This window comes from Tamandua tetradactyla, chromosome 26 (assembly GCF_023851605.1).
Source record: "Tamandua tetradactyla isolate mTamTet1 chromosome 26, mTamTet1.pri, whole genome shotgun sequence".
In the NCBI taxonomy this organism is placed as follows: Eukaryota; Metazoa; Chordata; class Mammalia; order Pilosa; family Myrmecophagidae; genus Tamandua; species Tamandua tetradactyla.
This window is the reverse complement of record NC_135352.1, coordinates 40,264,126-40,285,788: the sequence shown is the minus strand read 5'-3', so window position 1 is coordinate 40,285,788 and position 21,663 is coordinate 40,264,126. Positions and strand designations below refer to the sequence as shown.

General features: G+C 40.3%; 1 protein-coding gene across 1 annotated transcript in view; it reads left to right on the top strand.

Annotated features, from left to right (window-relative positions):
- GALNTL6 (polypeptide N-acetylgalactosaminyltransferase like 6) overlaps nucleotides 1-21,663 on the top strand; it is a 1,241,919-nt gene that overhangs the window by 1,006,972 nt on the left and 213,284 nt on the right. Inside the window, exons 6-7 of the mRNA XM_077144652.1 lie at nucleotides 12,147-12,332; nucleotides 16,206-16,389. Of these exons, the coding sequence (XP_077000767.1) occupies nucleotides 12,147-12,332; nucleotides 16,206-16,389 (370 nt within the window). The remainder of the gene's footprint in view (nucleotides 1-12,146; nucleotides 12,333-16,205; nucleotides 16,390-21,663) is intronic.

Below are 21,663 nucleotides of genomic sequence, written 5' to 3'. Positions count from 1 at the left end.
GCTTGAGCAGCCTAGCACACTGAAATAGATTTTGGTACCAGGAGTGCAGGGTGCTGCTATTGCAAATAGGAAAAGGGTGGAAAAAGCTTTGGACTTGGATAATGGGTAAAGGCTGGAAGAATTCTAAGGTGCTTGATTGAAAAAGCCTAGATTGCTTTAAAGAGACTGTTGGTAGAGAGATGGAGGCTAAAGTTACTCTCAATAAGGCCTTAGAAATGATGAATGTTCACTGGAAATAGGAAGAAAGGCAACCCTTGTTTTAAACTTGGCAAAATTGAGTCCTGATGTCAGATGGAGGGCAGAATTTGAAGGTGATGAGCTTGCATACTTAGCTGAAGAAATTCCCAAGCTAAATGTGGAAAAGGCAGCCTGGTTTCTCCTTGTAGCTCATAGAAAATGTGAGAGGAAAAGGATAATCTGATAATTTAATTCCTAGGCACAAAGAAACCAGAATTGGTGGTTAGGAACATTCTGAGTTTCCAGAAAATAATTCCCAAGAGAATAGTCCTCTATGTAAAGGTTTACTTAGACATGGATCCAGTCAATCATTTTGTGCGAGCCAGGATTGGAAATGCATTTATCCAGGAATGATTTGTGGAAAGTTCTTTTGTCTGATGGTTGGGACCTTTGTGTACTACATGCAGAACCAACACATTTTTTGTGAGATCTGTATGAACAGTACACCTGTCAGCCCAGGCTAAAAGGGTCAGAAAAGGGATAGAATAGAAAAACTGACTTCAAAGGCAGGACCATGGAAGCTGAGGTATGGACCAAAACCATCTTCTCCAGCCAAGACCACCCATGTGTGTGGAAAAAGTGAGTGTGCCCTGGCACTTGGAGAGAGGGGGCCTTCCATTCCATTGCTCGGGAAGTGTTAGCATCCTAGTTTTCCCAGATGCCAGAGGGGTTTTGGAGAGTCCAGCCACTACCAAAATGTTTGATGAGAGCGGAGCCTGGAGCCTAGCCACCAACCTGATGTTTGATTATGGCAGAAGCTTCACCCCATTATTAGTGGAGAGCAATACCCCAACATTTGGGGAGTACATGACCATTGTACAAGCACTTGGAAAGTGCAGTGCTGCCACTCCATTAGGTGCAAAAAACAAAACATCATTCCATAGATGACTTTCAAACCTTGAAATATAATGGAGTATGCCCTGCAGGGTTTTAGATTTGTTGGGGACCCATGACTCCTGTTTTCCTTTCAATTTTTCCCTAGGAATGGGAATATTTATCCTATGACTGTCTTTCCATTGTATATTGGAAGCAGATAACTTGTTCAGCAGGTTGAGGGGAATTGGGTCCCAGGACAGACCATTCCCCTCATTGTTGAGGGCTATTTCCTTCATTGATTGGAGATGCAACCAATGGAAAAAAGTGAGAAAGGACAAAGCTAGATGTAATCAACTGACTATAGATGTTAATCCATCTACTAAATACTTCTACAGTGGCAATCCTGCCAGTGCTTGCTGGACCAAACAACTGGATCCCATAACTTAGCCAAGGTGACACATAAAATTAGCCTTCACAAGGAGAGTGATGAAACATCTCTCTAGACAAGATGAACAGAAGGACATAGCAGCCATGATTTCTACTAAAATGGGAACCAGTGACTACTCAACCCCACACCTAGACCACTTGTCTCCTAAAGGACCTCTGTGTTTTAGGAAGGAAAAAGCTGTTTTCAGATGCCTGAATGCCCAAAGAGCAGTTGCAATGGCCTACCTAAAGGAGCTGAATATAAACAGGCCAAATGTTTTCCTGCTAGAGGAAGAAGAAAAGCAAGTAGTTTTTCTACTGACCTATAGGTGCATATGGCAAAATAATTCCATTCAGTGGTGTTAAGCATTGTTGTAAGCTAGCAATTAACTTACCACAACTTCATGAAAGCTGACAGAAGAAATAAGACTCTGAGAATTGTTTCCCAACAGGTAGCAGCAATTAAAATGGACATTCTATGCTCACAGATGCCATAAGTGGAAAGAAGTTCCACACCCCAATAAGTGAGCTGAACCAAATGTCAGAGGCATCTGCAGTGCAAAAACAGCACAAGGAAATCAATGACAGTATGAGCACCAGCACAAGGTAGGGGAAGGACTACAAGCAATGGATGAGAGCAGTCTTAAAGTCTCTATAAACAACTTTGATTATATGTGAGATATGCACTGGCTTAGGTCTTCCTCTAGAGACACAAGCAAGAGGAGATGTGAGGTTAGGCCACTTGACTATTGATCGAATAGATGCAGAGACTAAAAAGGATTTCATGTGGGATCCACAAAATGAAGGGAACTGGGAGACATATCACATATCAGGTTTATATTTTTAATCTTTCCAGCTGCTATGTGAAGAAGAGTTTGAAGAGAGGCAGAAAACCTGTGTTGATGCAGTAGTCCTGATTGTGCATCCTAGTGATTTTGACTAGGTGGCAGGGAAAAGTGGACATATTCAAGAGATAGGGGAATTAGAAGAAACTTCTAAGATAACCTCTAGCTTTCTCAGTTGAATCACTAGATGAATGGTGGCTGAGCTTCCTGAGAATGGAGCTCAGATTTAGGGTTAAGGTGATGGTTTCCATTACAGACATGTTGAAGTTCTAGGAGATGTCCCAATGGAGATGGCCAACTGGAAATTAGGCATGTGGATCAGGAACTCAAGAGAATGTAAATGAGGATTCTAAACTGCTTAAGACAGTGCCTGACATACAGTAGGTATTCAGGAGATACTGGATTAAAGTGAGAAAGGGCAAAGCTAGTGAATGGGAGAAATAGGTTGCATATACAAACCTGAAAGTAAATGTCACAAATTGAAGCATGAGAAAGAAGAGGTCCATGTCCCAATCAAGATGGTAGTGTGTGGTATTTCAGGACTCTACCTCCTCCCCTACAGAAGCTTTGAACAACCAGCAAGAACTGGAAGAAATGCCTTTTTCAAAGATCCAGAAAACAGTTAAGACTGCAGCAGCAGTGCCAGTGCTACATCAAGAACATGCGAGTGCTACATCAAGAACGAGGCAACTCAAAATGGTAGGATCTGCTGGCCCCTCCCCCACACCTCACTGGCTTGGTGCAGAACCAGTCTGTGCTACAAGTAAGGATCCCTGGTCCCCATTATGGTGGAAGTACATTAACCCTTGTGCACATACTGGAAGCATGCATGTCTGGCCTGTTTTTTCTGGTGGTGGCCTGAAAGACTGTGCCAGAACTCACCCTGCATGTAGAAGCCAGCTCACTGAGATCTCCTGTGGAGCTCTATGGGAGAGCAGTCCAGTGTCTGCTGGGGGCAAGGAATTGCTGGCTGAGAATATACAGTGCAGTGCCCAAGACCATGAAGAAACTGTTTCCTGGGAAAGAGGGGGCATTTGTGTCTGAATGAACCTGGGAATTCCCAGAACCACACGCACATGCCCATGACAAGATGTATGCACAGAAAGGATCAGGGCAGAGCCTACACTTTAGCCTCAAGTTATCCTCCAAACTCATTGAATGGACATACTATGAAGGAGATCACTTGTGCAGGTCATCTGTAAAGACTGGGAATGGTGTTTTCTTTTACTTCTGTAAAAAAATATATCTGGCAGACCTGTCTTTCAAAAACAAAGGAGGGATTAAGACATTCCCAGATAAACAAAAGCAAAGGAGTCTACCACAAGACCAGCCCTACAAGAGATGCTGACAGGACTTTAAAAGGAAGGAGCAATAGACAGTAACTCAAAGCTCCATGGAAAAATAAAGATCTCTGGTAAGGACAATGACATGGATAAATACAAATGCTAATTCTATTGTATTTTTGGTTTGTAACCCCATTTTTTACTTCCTATAGGGCATTAAGCAGCAAATGCATAAAATGTAATGATAAATCAGTGGTTTGGGGCTCACAATGTATGAACATGTAATTTTTGACAAAAACTACATAAAGGTGAGAGGACAGAGGGTATAAAAACATAGTTTGTGTATACTATTGTTAAGTTGGTATCAGAGCAAAAATTTACAGATTTAGGATGTTCAATTTCAGCTCCATGATAACTACGAAGAAAATACTGGAGAATACTCAAGCTCACAGAGACAGAAATTAGAGGGAAGGTTACCAGGGCCAGGGGGCACAGGGAATGGAGAATTAACTCAAAGTGGGTTGCAGGTTTCCATTTGGGGAGGTGGGAGTTTTAGCAACGGAAGGCGGTGAAGGCAGCACAACATCGCAGTTGTGATCAGCCCCATTGAATGGTGTGCTTGGGAGTGAGGTTGAGAAGGGAAAGTTTAGGTTGTCAATTTATGTTTCCACAACTAAAAGAGACAATAACCCAATGACAATTCAATGCAAAAACACCTTTTTTGGCTGCCTCCTTTTCCTGTGTGCACACTCAGTACCTTGCACAGAATCTTGAGATCTGCCTCTGGGGGAAACTCTTACTAAATCATCCACACATATTAAGAGCCATATGAAATCTGCCAGCTATCTCCCAGGCATGTATTTGTTCAGTAAATATTTATTAAGTATGACACCTAACAAACATCCTTTCAATTGGTTCCCAAACCGATAAGAAATATAGTATTATCTTCATTTACACATAAGGCTATTCAGGCTCAGAAATGCAAAGTGACCTGCCATGGTTACATGGCTGATAAACAGCTCATGGAAATAGTATTTAAATCCAGGTCTTAGCAATTCAAAAGTTCATACTGTGGACTTTTCTGCTATACCATGTTATGGAGACAGGGGAAAAAAAAGTTTTATAGCTCTTGTGGTAGTTAGATTCAGTTGTCAACTTGGCCAGGTGAGTGTACCTAGTTTCGTTGCTGGGGACATGAGCCAATGGTACCTGAACCTCATCTGGTGCTGATTTACATCTGCAGTAGGCTAGGAGGTGTGCCTGCTGTTTGACTTAATTGGCTGGTGCTTAAATGAGAGAGCTCAATGCAGCACAGCCCAAGCAGCTCAGCATACCTCATCTCAGCACTCACAGCTCAGCCCAGGCCTTTGGAGATGGAGAAAGAAGTCACCCCGGGGAAAGTTGTTGGAACCCAGGGGCCTGGAGAGAAGCCCAGTAGAGACCATCCTGTGCCTTCCATGTAAGAAAGAACCTTGGTGGAAAGTTAGCTGCCTTTCCTCTGAAGAACTAACAAAATAAATCCCCTTTTATTAAAAGCCAATCTGTCTCTGGTGTGTTGCATTCTGGCAGCTAGCAAACTAGAACAGCTCTAAAAAGGAAAGCTTTGTTATAGCTCTATAAAGCATGTTTTTATATGTATATTTGTTTATATGTATCTTATATTGATACTCTTTAATAAACCATAATCACAATATCATTACCACATTTTAAAAATTTAATAATGCCTTAATATCATCAAATATCTGGTTAGTATTCAAATCTCCAATTATATCATGAATGCCACAATTTCTTTTTTGTACTATGTCAATGTCCTTCAGTCAAACCACAGGGGACAAAACTGTAATTAATCAAGTTGGGTTTACTACTCATTGCAATGAGGGAAAACACACACCATGGAGGACCCTTTGGGTCCCTCACTCAGTAGAGTCTTAGAAATAAACTATTATAGGATTTGGACTTTGGTGAGTAATTTGGGGATGGGTCTAATAGTATGGTGGCTTGCTGGGAGTGGGTGCTGTAGAAAAGTGGGAACAATTCTATGATTGGGCATCTCAGCAAATCTTACCTATAAGGAGGGCAGACTAGAGCTGGGATAAATATATAATTGGTAAAAAGTGGCAGTTACTCATTTAGCTAAGAGGGGGATGGTTGGTGTTTTGTAGGTTTCGCAAGGGTCTTGTTTTGCTCTCACTTTATCATGGTCTCAGAATGGGCTTGATGGTCTACGAGCCTGTTATGTCCAACACCAGGGGCTGCTTTTTTCTTTCTCAAATGCTTGTTTGAATCAACATCCAGGTAACATCCTCACATTGTGAATGATTGGTATGTTTTTGGTCTTTTAATCTTAAGATTCTCCTTCCATTTCTGTCTCTCTCACTCTCTTTCTCTTTCCTAATTATATTGCTGGTGTATCATTTAACATATCCTTCCATCCTTTTATTTCCTATAAACTGGTACTTGCATCTAAAGGCATGATCTAATTCAGATCCAATACCTTTTGCAAGAATACCTCAAAGATGGTGATGTGTTTTTCCATGAGGATGCACATAATAGCTTATCTTCTCTCCTTTGTGATGCTAGCGGTCTTTAAAGACAAGATTCCTTAGTTCATTAGGGGTTGCAAAACAGCAACATTCTATCTTCTTTATTCTTTTATTAGCTAGAATACATTTTATGTATTTAGTTAAGTTTGGCGTCCCCAGCTATTTCCCAAATGACTAAAAATGGCTTGCATATTAAAAGAATGGAAAATAGGACATTCAGAGATAGAATCCAGCTGAAATTATAATAGAAACAATTGAATATGGTTTCAGCAATTCTATTACTTTCTTGGTTTATTTTTTGTGCTCTAGAGGTAAATGTGAAATGTCTACATTTGAATGTTATCAAAATGGACAGATTTAATGTGGCCAAATAAAATATAAGGAGATTAACAGTTTTCTGGAGTGCAACAAGGAAAAACAAATCCATGTTACTTTTCCATGTAAGGATTGTAGAAGAAAGTCTCTATACAGGCTTTGCTAAGTGGACAATTAACTTTAACATTCTCTTCATCAGGTCAAAATAAGCACACAGTATATGCCAAGAAAATAAAGAAATGAACAATATTCTCTAATTAAAATGTACTTTTGTATCTCTGATAAAGCCTCATATTACCCAGAATGCATGTATTTGCAGTTGATAGTATATTCTTGTTGTGCAAGGATTAACCACAAAAGTTTGAAATATCTACATTTATGTGTATTTATAACTTTTACATTTCAGAACTTATAATTGGGCATTACTTATAAGTAGCACATTGTGGTAGTTAGGTTAGTTGTCAACTTGGCCAGGTGAAGGCACCTAGTTCTGTTGCTGTGGACATGAGCCAATGGTAGGTGAATCTCATCTGTTGCTAATTACATCTGCAGTCAGCTAGGAGGCGTGTCTGCTGCAATGAGTGACGTTTGACTTAATTGGCTGGTGCTTAATGAGAGCTCCAAGTAGCATGGCCTAAGCAGCTCGGCATTCCTCATCTCAGCACTCGCAGCTCAGCCCAGGCCTTTGGAGATGCAGAAATAAGTCACCCCGGGTAAAGTTGTTGGAACCCAGGGGCCTGGAGAGAAGACCAGCAGAGACCATCCTGTGCCATCCATGTAAGAAAGAACCTCAGTGGAAAGTTAGCTGCCTTTCCTCTGAAGAATCAACAAAATAAATCCCCTTTTATTAAAAGCCAGTCCATCTCTGGTGTGTTGCATTCCGGCAGCTAGCAAACTAGAACACACATATTCCATATACTCTTGAGGTCTTTTGCCAAAACCAAAGTATAAACATCAAAGGAATTCCATCATCATAAGCATTTTCTTAATATAGAAATCTGTGTATCCAGATCAACAGTGCCTCCTGGTCCCTCTCCCACTCCCCTTGAGAGGACACTAGGAAACCCAAAGGACGTAGGAAGAGCTGGGCTTCCATACCAGGCTGCAGAGCTCGGCAGCTGGTGGCCTGGCCTTGGCAGGCTCACCACTCACCTGCCGCACTGGCCATGCCCTCTAATACTGGGCTGACTGCTTTGCATGACTTCCTCAAAAGAAAGCTGAAAACCTATCCAAATATGTTTCTATATTTTTTCTGACATAATTAGCATAACTTATTGGACTGACCTGAATCTTTGATGAACTTAACAGTGCTTCAAAGTTATTATTTTAACATCAGCGACACATTATAGACAGTGGACTATGGGAGAGCAGACAGATGATGTGTTGGCTGAAGAAAATACCCTGAAGTGTGCTTTTTGACCAAATATCTGATATAGGTTAGCTTTATTTTGAGCTCACTTATACTTTCAAAAATGAGATACAATTAAAATAAAATGCAAAAATACCAAATGTTAGAATACTCCGAATATAAAACTATGTATTGATAGTACCATATCTACTCTGTAAGTGAAACACCATGAGGATAATCACAGTATCATAGAACTAGAAGGAATTTTTAAGGTCAACCTGCCGTATCCCTTGGACTCACAGTTGAGGAAAATGAGGTGGAATGGAGTAAATTCACCAAAAGGCACAAGGTCATGGCCAGTCAGCAGCAGTAGGGCCATGTTCTAGTTTGCTAGTTGCCAGAATGCAATATACCAGAAACGGAATGGCCTTTAAAAGGGAGAATTTAATTGAGTTGCTGGTTTACAGTTCTAAGGCCGAGAAAATGTCCCAATTAAAACAAGTCTATAGAAATGTCCAATCTAAGGCATCCATCCAGGGAAAGATACCTTGGTTCAAGTTCAGGGTTTCTCTCTCAAGTGAGAATGCACATGGTGAACACAGTCAGGGCTTCTCTCTCGGTTCAAAAGGCACATGGTGAACACGGCGTCATCTGCTAGCTTTCTCTCTTTGGCTTCCAGTTTCATGAAGCTCCCTGGGAGGTGTTTTCCTTTCTTCATCTCCAAAGGTGCTGGCTCATGGACTCTCTACTTCATGGTGCTGCAGCATTCTCTGCTCTCTCCAAATCTCTCATTCTCCAAAATGTTTCCTCTTTTATAAGACTCCAGTAAACCAATCAAGACCCACCCAAATGGGTGGAGACATATCTCCCCTAATCCAGTTTAAAAACCATTCTTTATTGGGATACATCTCCAAGGAGATGATCCAATTACAGACTTAAACATACAGTATTGAATAGGGATTATTCTGCCATTACAAAATGGAATTTTGATTAAAACATGGCTTTTCTAGGGTCCATGCATCCTTTTAAACTGGCACAGACCAGAACTTGTGTTTCGAATCTTTTGATTCGAAAAGGTGAATTTTTTAGTGCAGTTGCTACCCTAAGCACAAAAGTTACTAATGAATTTACAGTGTGTGGAACATAAATGAAATATCTGGAAAAGAAGAAAGCACACTGCAGAATACTGCTGCATTAAATATTCAGAGTAGTATGACACCAAGATTCCATTTGAGTGTAACTTTTCAATCCATTATTGCCTCACAGTGATAAAATAAACCCTGGCAAGAACAGGCATCGTAAAAGTTGTGTTTGCTCTTTCCAGTCACCGGACACCACTCAGCAGATTTTAACAGTAATACATCTGCTAGTAGCCTGGAATCCCACACCATCACCCCACCCCACAAAATGTGATGGCTCTACAAATGTCCCATAGTCACTAGAGAAATCTGCCCCTTTTATAGAATTCCATAAATTATCTTGGAATTTTTTTAATTAAGTGAATGCAAAAAGTGAATGCAAAAAAAGAACACTTTATGCAGCGACAGAGAATTGCTTCTCCTTTTCCCCAAGAGACGCCCCTTCAGTTCTGCAGGTCATGGAGGGAAGAAGTGAATAAATGCATCTTGTAGTGCCTGGAAGGTACTCAGAGTGTGATAAAAAATAAAAATAAAACAGCACTTTGGTGAGTTTAAAAATGTGTGATCTATTTTCAGTCCTCAATAACTACTGCAACACATGAGGCAATGTTCTGTGGTCCAAACAGCTGATTTACAGGTAAATGTATAGAATTACACTTGTTTGTAAACTGGTGATGCAAACAGATTTCCATGCCTGAATAAACTGTAGTAGTAAGATGACACAGTTTTCCCAAATGTGTATTAGCAGGGGAAGGACTGACAGAGCATAGAACCCCCAGGACTGGGACACATGCAAAGTCCCATCAGGGGACAGGGTTATACCACACTCACTTATGACTTCATCTTTGCATTAAATTGCTCAACTGTTTCATGGGTTTCTACTTTATTGCCCAACAGGATCATAAAGCTCAGTCTTATTTGCAGGGGATGCTATGCTGCCTAGTCCTTTGGAATCTTTCTTTGTACTTTGCACACAGGGGCCCTTTAATAAGTACCTATTAAGTCAACAATCAGAGAACCCAGTAAGTTACTGGCACCTTTGAAGAAAAACAGCATTTCTATCTGAGGAATCGCCATTGAATGTTAAGTCTGCACGATGAAAACTTTTAAAGGTTTCTATTTCTTCATGAGATTTTGAAAATTCATCATCTTATGTCTATTGCAAATCTTTTTAAAAAAAAATGTAGGCAAGCAATAAATGAACAGATAGGTGCAGAGAGCAGTATTGCAGTGTCTCAGATGAGAGGCTGGTCCCAAGGGTCTCTCTCTGCTTTAAAACAGTTGTTGGCAGCAGAGGCCCTTCCCCCCTGCCCTTCTCCTCTTTGCTCACTGCTCCCCAGCCCCAACAGCTCCTGCCCCTTCCTTCCCTCACCCGGCCCCCTTCTGCTTTACGACATCTTCCTGCCCATTCCTGTTCCTGGGACATTTCCCCCAGATAGTCCTTATTCTGTTCCACTTTTTTACTTTTTTAATATTTATCACTTCCAAAGTAATAAATAACTTGTATTGTTATTGTTTATTGTTTGTCTCCCTTTCCTCCAATCGCTCTGCATTTACCTAGAACAATATTGTTACACAGACCGGGCGAGAACAGCCTCGAAATCTATCTGTTGAGTAGAGAACACTGTCAGGTCTCCAACCAAAGCCTAAGTCAGAGCCCGACCCCCGCCAGACTCCACAGGAAGAAAAGTCTCACAGGTCCCTATACCTCACAGTTGTGGAGATTCAGGCTTGGAAAGTTTACATACCCTACTCATGCAAGTCACTCTTCCAGACCTCCCACGCTGCCTACGCTGAAGTCAAAGCCTGCAGCCTTTGCTTTCGATAGTCTGATCTCTGTCCCTCTGATAGCTAACAGAAGAACCAAATAAAGGGCAGCATATTTACAGCTAAATGGCTCTTGTGAAAGATCCCACCTATATTCTTTTATAATGAAATTTAGCCAAATACTTTTTCAATCAACCCATTTATAAAGCATAATTGTAAAGCAGCTGATAAGAAAGTTAAGGTTTTTTGAAAACTATACTAAGAAGAAGAAATAAGAATAAATTCTTATATACAGAGGAACTCCAAATCAGAGGATTTATGACATCCATTAAACTGGATAGCAGGGAAGGGGTTGTAAATCCCACATGAATCCCTATGGCTAAATGATGGGTAGAAACAGTCGGTTGCCTTTGATTGGAGACAGGCAGCGAAAGTCTGAAAAGTGAAAAGATACAGAGCATACCGTACTGTAAAAATCTGTTTCCAGGATTAGACTACACTTGCCAGAAACTCCAGTAAACCCTGAAAATGTCTTAGATATGGGAGAATGAAAGCAAAGGAAGTGAAACACCTGAGCCCACACTCCACGGGAAACCACTGCCCGCCTTATTTGGCATAGGTAATACACAAAATATCTCGTAGGTCAATGAGCAATTGATATACTTTATCTCAGTCAGTAGGAAATGTTTTTCTCCATAAATAAATTATCTGATTTGACTTTGTTCCCACTGTTTTTAATTAAGCAAGGGAACATTATCAAATTTTTGTTTTCTAATCTCAAATTGCCAAATTATGGTATAGTGTCCCATCTGCCTTCCCTTTCCATATTTAATTTTAACAGCATGTCACTCACCTGTCCACTTCAAATCAGAACCCAGATGCTGAACCGGCTACCCAGATCCCTATTACCCCGGGGGGTGGGGGAGGAAGGGGGGGCAATGTTGGGTCCCTGTTGATTGACAGATGCTTTTCTTTTTATTTCTGGTTGTTTTCCATGTTTCCTTTGTCTTTTGTGAACACAGAGCCTAGGGGAAGCGCTGTTGGAAAGCGCCCTCGCTGTATAGCCATATTCTGGGATGTGCACCTGCTTTGCCCAGCAGGGATCAGGGACTGGCCAAAAGCCAGCGAGGACCAGGCCGAGTGGCGGCCGGCAGCCAAACGCTGACCTCAGGGCTCTGCTTTGCCGGAGCTCTGAGCCGTGTCCACACCAACAGCAACAGTCTCAGTTTATGAAACATTTCAGGAAGAATAAAAGATACAAAGCTGGCGGCATAAAATCCTCCCCTCAGTGCGGAGAAAAGAAAGAGGACTTTACTGTCAATCTAGGAGTTGGCCGTTAGCGTGCCCTCTCTGCCGCAACCCCCGTGGGCGGTTCTGCTGTGACTAACTTTTGCATTCCTTCCCTCCACCCTCCTCTGCCTCCCCAGAACACCTGAAGGATAAGCTGGAAGAATACATGGCCCGCTTTTCCAAAGTGAGGATCCTTCGCACCAAGAAGAGGGAGGGGCTCATCCGGACCCGCCTCCTGGGGGCCTCCATGGCCAGAGGAGAAGTGCTGACCTTCCTGGACTCCCACTGCGAGGTCAACGTCAACTGGCTGCCCCCGCTGCTCGGTGAGCGCAAGGCCCCGCCCCGCGGCCCGGGACCGCCCCCACCCCCCACGGCCCGGGACCGCCCCCACCCACACCGAGGCTGGGCGCTGGGCACTGCACGGGTGGTTAGCCAAGGCCAGATGCCCTTCCTACAACTCCAACAGTGGGCGTCTGGAATTCTGTCTTAACCACTGCTGAGGACAAATCGGTAACTAGAAAACTACAATAAATGGGCATTTCATATAATAACTGCAATCTTAGCTTAAGGTTTGAAAAGGTTTCATTTATCTAGAAGAAGTTTGTCTTCAGTGCATTTATGTTCACTAAACACTAAAAGAGAAAAGCTTCCCAAAGTACTACCTATAGCTACAGTACAATTAGCACATACAATTTAACTGTTATTACAGGATCGGTAAGGAATGAGGAAAGAAAAGTTTTCAGTCTGCAGAGTACAATTAAAGTGTAAACTCCATGAAATAGCCCAGGATTGATGTTATTTATTTGTTATTCTCCTTTCCACCTCTGGCACTAGCCTGTACCCCTAAATATGTAATCTGCCATATTTACATAAGCCCCCCTCAAATAAGCTGAACTATAATACAGATGATACATTTTAAATATTCACAATATGGTTAAAAGGACAAAAAGGAAAAGACTGTTGCGTTGCACTTGAATTGTTAGATACATGAAAGAACTGAAAGTAATTCCAGCTCAGAAACATATGTGTGGCTCAGTTTGAGCTTCACTATTTTTAGTTTTTATTCTATAATAAAGTCAGATATAAAATCCAGGAGTGGATAAGAAATGTACTGTAAGCCTGAAGAAATATTTCTAAAAAGTTCTTGATGTGCACATATTGTACTCTTTTCCATTCTTCCAGATTTCGGTAAATCAAGTTTTATTGTAAATATATCCCTAGCCTTGCAGCTACAGCCGGTAACAACTGCCTTCACAATAGGGGCTTGGGAAAGAATGATTTGCTATTGACTGCTGTGAAGGGTTTCAGTAGAACCAGCAAAGTTCCATTAGTAAAGGATGGGGGGCGAGGGTGGAAATCAATGGAAACTACATAGGATTTAAACAAAAGACAATCAGGAACTGACATCCCCACCACATCAGTGGACACCCCCACTCCAGCACGGCCTGCTGCCCACCTGTCCTGATCAAGGGGAATGTTTCAGTGTGCATGCAGCCGGAGACTCCTCTAAGCTTCTAATTAAAAGTACCTTGTCCAAGGACATAGCAATTTAGAGTTTCATCAGCTACAGAGAGATTCCCTCAAACTGACTTTGACCTATATGCTGTTTAATACTCTAGGAAGTCAGCAAAAGGTCTAATTTATTTATTAACCAGACCCTATCCCTAAATGCCAATTATCAAGCCCAAGCCTCTGGTTGTTCACTATGAATTTAAAAGGAAAAAAAAAACTAGGAAGAAAATTAGAAAGAGGAAAAAAAGAAGGATAAGAGAAACCTACTTTTTCTCATTAAAGCGTCTCATTTCCTGCAGGCCTGATGGATAAGAAATGATTCAAGCTCAGGACCACTATCTTTTTTTATTTTCCTCTATCAGTGTCTTGACACATCATCCAAAATGAAAAAACAGGCGGTGCTATGCAGCTTCTTGGTTCATTTTTCACCTTGGGATTATACCTGAATTTCAATTTCCCATTAAGAGTCTGTTTGTTTGATCCCTGGAAATTGAAATGTAGGCACAAGCCTTAGATGAAAAATTAGTCATGCCGCTTTCACCCTAAGCTAGCACAGCTGGATGAGAGCTGAAAGGAAATTTGAAGGGAAAGTTGACAGTTAATTTAACAGACTCATTCTCTTTGGGTCACCTTGGCGCTCCTTGTTGGTCAAGAAACTTGTAAATCAACCTGATTCTGAACTTGATTGAAGAAAGCCACTGAAACCCTAATACAAAAATGCCTACAGACGTGACAGAGGAAATATTTCGGACTCAGAAATGATGTTCTCCTCCCTCAGACACACCTGTGGGGAAATACCATTTAGGTAAAGATTCAAACGCGAAATAAAGCTTTCCCAGGTGAGCACGGCGGATGCTCATAGAGCCCTTGGTCAAGGAGATTAACTGGAAAGACGGCTAGAGGTCTTTCTGCCTATGGATTAGCTGAAATAAGAGAAGGAGCTCCAGGCTCTCTGAGGCCTCTTGGGCCATCCTGTCTCAACTGCAACCCCCTCTTCACCCCCAGAAGTCTGTTTCCCCTCTCCCTGTTTTATTTTCTTCCCGTCACATTTATCCCCTTTCTAGCATACTATATAATGGAGTTAGCATGTCTGTGGGTTGCTTTTGCTCCATTCCTGGAGACAGAGACTTCTTGTAGTTGTGGTTCACTGCTATAGCCCCATGATCTAGGAAAGTGACTAGCACAGAGCTTACACTCATAAATAGCTGTTGAAATATGAATGAATGAATGAATGAGTGAGTGAGTGAAAAAGCATGTCGATCTAAAAGGGTAGACCTTTCATAAGAACCTGTGGTTTCTACACCATTTCATTTGTGTCTTCAAAACAAGCAACTTGTTATTAGAGCCAGTAAAAGCCTTTATTTCCTGCCCTAAGCTTAGAAGGAAATTGTGAAGCAAATGGACAGTTTCCTTACTGTGAGAACTCTATTCCTGACACAGATTACATTTATTCCAGGATCTATGGTAAAAATAATGATAATAAAATAAACAAATGTCATTATGTTTCTTAGTGATATCTACTTTTCTGTTGTTTAAAAATTTTAAATACATTTTGTCCATATGTCACATCCAAAGGTCCTCCAATTACCTCAAGAGCAGATGTTCATATTTAAATGTTCTATCAGACGGCATTGGTTTTTTATGATAAAAATGGTCTAAATGCATGTTCTTGTGAAGAAAAAGACTTCGCATATAGCTAGTTTAGGTGAGCCAAGGTATGAAAATGTCAGTTCCCTGTGCTAGCTATTAACGTTATCAGAATAACAGCATCCACATGGAAACAGAAGGAGGTAGAACTGAAAAAAAAATCACCTTTCTGTTACTATGTCAAACCACGGCATACTGGGAGGAACACGGGTTTTGGAACCGGACTGTTAAGCAGAGATTACATTCTTGGTTCTTACTCTCAAAAGCACAGTGATATTTGACAAGCTGTTTAACTACCCTGAGCTCAGTTTCCTCATATGTAAATTGGGAATGATAAGAATAAATAGGAGGATTAGAAATAGCATGTGTACAAATCACTTAGTAATTGCTCAAGAATTTAATAATAGCAGGTCACCTAATATCTTTTTGGATGTGATGAAAGAAGACAAAAATGTGTAACTGTGATAAACAGAGTCTATCTCAAAGAACAGTGATAAAATGTGATATGGCAAAAGCTCTGGCAAACCCTAGAGCAACGAATTCGCTGTACAATCTGGCAGCATTTGGGGGGAGGAACATCATGACTGTTATAGTATTAGATGCTAAAAGAGCCTTGAATTAAATATTTACGTTTGGAACCTCCAGAAAGCAGGCCAACATTTTTTCAGCAGGCTCTAGCCGAATGCATGAAGAAACACAAGTCCTGTTTATACTCTGTGTATGTTGGATGCACGATAAAATGACAGATTGGGGACAGGTCAGAGCAAAACTGTGACAGAGGTAGAGCTAAATGGACTTCTGCAAGTCTCTCTGGGACATAACTTTCTTAAAGGAAAATACAAAAGCTCTGTACCTAATCAGCATCCCATCACATTAAACATTCGGGCAGAAGTTCCTGCAGAGTCTTCTACAGGCAAGGGGAAGCCGAGGCTGTGCACATTATGCATTAGTAGGAATCAGTAGGCTTCTCTTTGCTGACACTTGATAGATGGCCTGAGCAGACATGTCATTTCCTATTTTGTGCTTTCATTTTTCAGACCAAATTGCACTAAACCACAAAACCATCGTGTGCCCCATGATCGATGTCATTGACCACAATCACTTTGGGTATGAGGCACAAGCGGGGGATGCCATGCGTGGAGCCTTCGACTGGGAAATGTACTACAAAAGAATCCCCATCCCTCCAGAGCTCCAGAGGGCAGATCCCAGCGACCCTTTTGAGTGAGTAGCAGCTGAGGGAGGGGTGAGGAAGCAAGGGCAAATAGCTCATTCCAGGCATTCCATAGCTGGATGCCCCCGAGTGCAATGATCTCTGTTAAAATGGAATGAAGCAGTGGGTGACAATATGCAAAACATTGGAGAAAGGTCAGCCCTCCAAGTTGGAGAAAATTGCAAGCTGCTCTGGGGGCCTGAATCACACCTTCTCACATGTTGCTGAGTGCGAGAGAAAGCATGCAGGTGTGAGGATCAGAAAAATGTGTAATTGACAGAAGATACATGGAGAAAGAATGCATATTCACCTTTCAGATGTTCTCTTAGAAATTCCCTTCTTATTTTCATTTCTCTGTGTTTTCTTTACTTTTTTCCTAAAGGTTATTTAAACTATCTTATTCTTCCTTTATCAGAGATGGACGTAAATATGAAGCCATATTTAAGCCTAATTCTGTGCCCTGTGTAGGAGTGCCTATCTGTGACGGGAGGCAGTGCTCCTGAGTAGTTGTTTCTATAACTTAAACTCAGAAATTCAGTCCATATGATATACCCAGGCGAGTACACCGACTTTGATAATCCTGCCCCTAATTCAAGTATTACACAGATAAGAATTAACAGTAAAATGTTTTTTTTTTTTTTTTTTTTTTTTTTTTTTTTTTAAAGGAAAGACAGAGAGAAGGAAGGAAGGAAGAAAGGGAAACATCTTTAAACATTTTCTTGTTTTATTATATTCTGTTTCTCCGTATTTGTTACATGGGCTGGGGCCGGGAATCGAACCGAGGTCCTCCGGCATAGCAGGCAAGCACTTTGCCCGCTGAGCCACCGCGGCCCGCCCAAGAATTAACAGTAAAATGTTTATTGATTTCTACAAAGATAAATTCTTTTTTTTTTTAAGTGTGCACATGAGATTTGGGCATGTCAAAAAAAAAAAAGGAAAAACAACAAATGTGGCTTAGTTTGAAAAATGATCAGTACCATTAATGGTAAATGGTGAACTTTTCCCAAAAATTAGCCCAAAGACTGCCCAAGACAAATTATATGTATTTCCTGTACTGCACCCTTTTAGTCAAATTAAAACCTTTACAATTCTAAAACTATTTTGATTTTTTTTCTTAGCACAGGAAAAATATCTGTAATTGAGTCTTTGTGCATTCGCTTTAAAATACATTAAAATCAATATCATCTTTTCACCAATAACATGGGCCATAACATTTGCAATCGAGAAGCTCCTAGGTACAGATACATTTCTGTGACATGAACACTTGAAATTACAGTCAGCATTTGATAAACATTAGGAAAAATTTTCCTCCAAGTGTAGCTCTGTAGAAAGATGAAATCATGGGGAGGCTAAAGGGACTTTAGAAGACATAAGTCTGGTGAAAAGGAAGTTACAGGAAGCACACTCATTAAGTATTCACAGCTTTTGGAGTCAGGCCTCTTCAGATTCTCAAATTACTGCAGAGTATTTTAGAAGAAATAACGAAGGCTTTGGGATGCCCTCCCAAATGGTTTGGCCAGTATTTTAAGGATATTCAGGACCGCTAGGACATCTTTTAGTTATCTGTGTGATCTGAGTGGTCCCAGCGGAGAGATGGCCTTCCATGGTGTTCAGCCTTCCCTGCAGGTAACCATCTCGGAGGAGTGACAGATGATCTAAGGTGGGAGATAAAGGCAGGTTGGTGGGGAAGATGGGGGTTGGGGGAACCAGCAGTTTCCAAAATCCTAAAAGGGCCCTAAAGGCAGGGGAACAATTATTAGATGGCTGCTGAAAATCAGAACAGCCAGAGCCTAGTAGCCATTATCCAAGGTTGCCATGTGTTGCTGTTGTGGTTGCAGAACTTATGAGCTTGCAGAAACTAGAGCTCCCGTATCCCCCCTCGCACACGGTTTTCCAGATTATTAGCATTTTGCATAGTGTTGTACATTTGTTACGATTGTTGAAACAATTTATGATAATCATATTATTAACTATAGTCCCTAGTTTATATTCATTATTTGTGTCGTACAGTCCTATGTTTTTTCTTTTTAATCTAGTAACATATACACAACCTACAATTTCCCCCTCTTAACCACATTCAAATATATAATTCAGTGGTTTAATTAAACATTGTTTAGTTAACAATATCATGCTGCCATCATCAGCACCCATTACCAAAACACTTCCATCACCCCAAACAGAACCTCTGTACCAATTTAAGCATTAACTTCCCACTCCCTACCCCCCCCCCTTGGCTCCTAGCTTCTATACCATTGAGCTTTCTTATTCTAAAATTATTTCATATCAGATAAGTGAGATCATACAATTTTTTTTCCTTTTGTTTCTCACTTATTTCACTCAATAGGGTATCTTTAAAGTTTATTCATTATTTGCATGTATCAGGATTTCATTCTTAGTTATGGCTAAAAATAGTGAAAGCCATACCAGTGAAAGTATAAAGCACATTTTGTTTACCCAATTATCTACTGTTGGACACTTGGGATGCTTACATCTTTTGGCAATTGTGAACAGTACCTCTAGAAACATCAGTGTTCAAATATCTGAGTTCATACTATCAATTCTTTTGAGTATATACCTAGAAGTGGGATTGCCAGGTCATATAGTAATTCTATACTTAACTTTTTGAGGAACTACCAAAATGTTTGCCACAATGGCTGCACCATTTTACATTCCCACCAATAGTGAATGAGTCTTCCTATTTCTCCCCATCCTCTCCAGCACTTGTTATTTTCCATTTTTTTTAATAGTAGCCATTCTAGTGGGTGTGAATGATATCTCATTGTGATTTTGATTTGCATTTCCCTAGCAGCTATTGATGTTCAGCATCTTTTCATGTATATATTGGCCATTTGTGTATCTTCTTTGGAGAAATGTCTTTTCAAGTCGTTTGCCCATCTTTTAACTGGGTTGTTTTTCTTTCCATTTTTGGGTAGTAGAATTTCTTTACATATTCTGAATATTATACCCTTATAGAATATGTAGTTCTCAAATATATTTTTACATTTGGTAAGTTGCCTTTTCCATTCATGGTAAAGTCCTTTGATACACAAAGTTTTTAATGTTGATGAAGTACCATTTATATATATTTTTTTCTTTTGTTGCTTGTGCTTTAGGTGTAAAGTCTAAGAAAGCATCGCCTAAAATAAGGTCCTGAAGATGTTTCCCTAAATTTTCTTCTAGGAGTTTTATAGTTTTGGTTCTTAAATTTAGGCTTGTGATCCATGGCAAACATATAGTTACATATCAAAAAACATAAAACAATAACTGCATATACAATAGGATATTGTTACCTTTATAGGAGGCTTTTATTTCTTTAGGCTGCTTTGATCCACTCTCTAGCATCCTTTCCTTTCACTCAGTAGAACTCCCTTTAGCAGTACTTGTAGGGTAGGTCTAGTGGTGATGAACTTCCTCAACTTTTATCTGGAAATGTCTTAATTTCTCTCTTTTTGAAAGATAGTCTTGCTGGATATAAAATTTTTGGTTGGCAATTGTTTTCTTTTATCACTGTAAACATTTTATCCCACTGCCTTCTTGCCTCCATAGATTCTGATGAGAAATTAGCATTTAATCTTATTGGAACTTCCCTGTACATAAGAACATGCTTTTGTCTTGCAGCTTTCACAACTGTCATTGTCCATATCATTCAATAATTTCACTACTATGTGTCTGGGCATGGTTTTCTTCATGTTTATCCTGTTTAGTGTTTTATAGGCTTTGGGGAATACATATTCATGTCTTTTGTTAAATTTTGGAAGTTATCTGCCATTATTTGTTTGAATGTTCCTTCTGCCCCTTTCTTTCTTCTACTTCCATAATGCATTTGATGGTGTCCCACAGTTCTCTTAGTCTCTGTTCACTTTTTAAATTGTTTTTCTCTCTTAGCATGAATTCCTAGCATGAATCACTTTAATTTACTGTCTTTAAGTTCACTGACTCTTTCTTCTGCCACCTGCAATCTGCTGTTGAGGCCCTCTAGGGAACTTTTCATTTCAGTTCTTTGGTACTCAACTGTAGCGTTTGTCTTTGGTTCCTATTTGAATTTCAATTTTTGTACCTTTTACTTGAGAATCTCATATTATTCCTTAATCATTTTCCTGATATCCCTTAATGCTTTATTCGTATTTTCCCTTATCTTTTTGAGAATTTCTAGGATAATTTTTTAAAATCTTTTTCCATTAAAATCTGATGTCTGGTCTTTTTCATTTATGGCTTCTAGATTTCTGTCTTGTTCCTTTCAATGGGCCATCATTCCCTATTTCTTTTACTATTTTATAATCTTTTATTGCAGAGAGTACATTTTATATTTTAACATGTTAACTCTGATATTTAGTCCTTGAGCTATGTGTTCTTAAAGTTTGTATCCAACTAATAATGATATGATGGGAAATTTCCTTGGGTGCTGGAAGCTATTAAAAACAGACAAAGCAATGTAAAACACCTTTCACAGTCTGCAAATTGGTTATCATTGTCTAGAGTTCTCCTACTACTCCCCTATGAGCTTCTCCTACTACTTGTTTTTTGGTTTTTGTTTTGATGGGGGTTGGTGCATGGTCCAAGAATACAACCTGGGTCTCCCACATGGAAGGTGAGCATTCTTTCACTGAACCATCAGTTCACTCCCTCCTACTGCTTTTAAAGCTGTGATTTTTGGATTCAGCTCTCATCCAGTTGCTGCGACCCTTAAACTATTTTCTAAAGTTTTGAGGAAGATGACTCTGCTGAGTTTTTGCTAGTTTTACAAAGATTCTGTAAGGAAATGGTACCCTGTCTTATGGTGCCATCTTGGTTGACCAGAAGCCTCTGGTTGCCATGTTTTAGTGGCTAGAATTCCTAAGTGATGGCTTTCCAAATACTGTAAGAGTGACAGAGTTTTCACTTTATTTGTAGTAGTCAAAGGGGGCTCCAGCTTTCTGCAGCAGGAGGAACAAATTGCTACCCAAACCACCTCAAATGATGAAAATTATAAAAATAGTCTCTGTCCCTGGACTGAGTGCTGGAATTTTGTCAGGCAGATCAGGCACCCTGCTTAGCCCCAGAGCTGGAAGAGTTTGTAACTTTCAGAATTGAGTTGCTTCTTCTTCCAATCACCTACTTGGGTGGTTGTTGTCCTGTCAAAATTGAATTCACTTATTGAATACTACTGTCTTTCTATTTTAAGTCCTTTTGGTTCCTAGGAATGTGGGCACTTTAGCCTTTTGTAATAAATGTAACTGCCAGGAAGTGTCCACTTTAATCTCAAAAATTGCATTTGCCTTCCTGATAACAAAAGAACGGTTACCCAA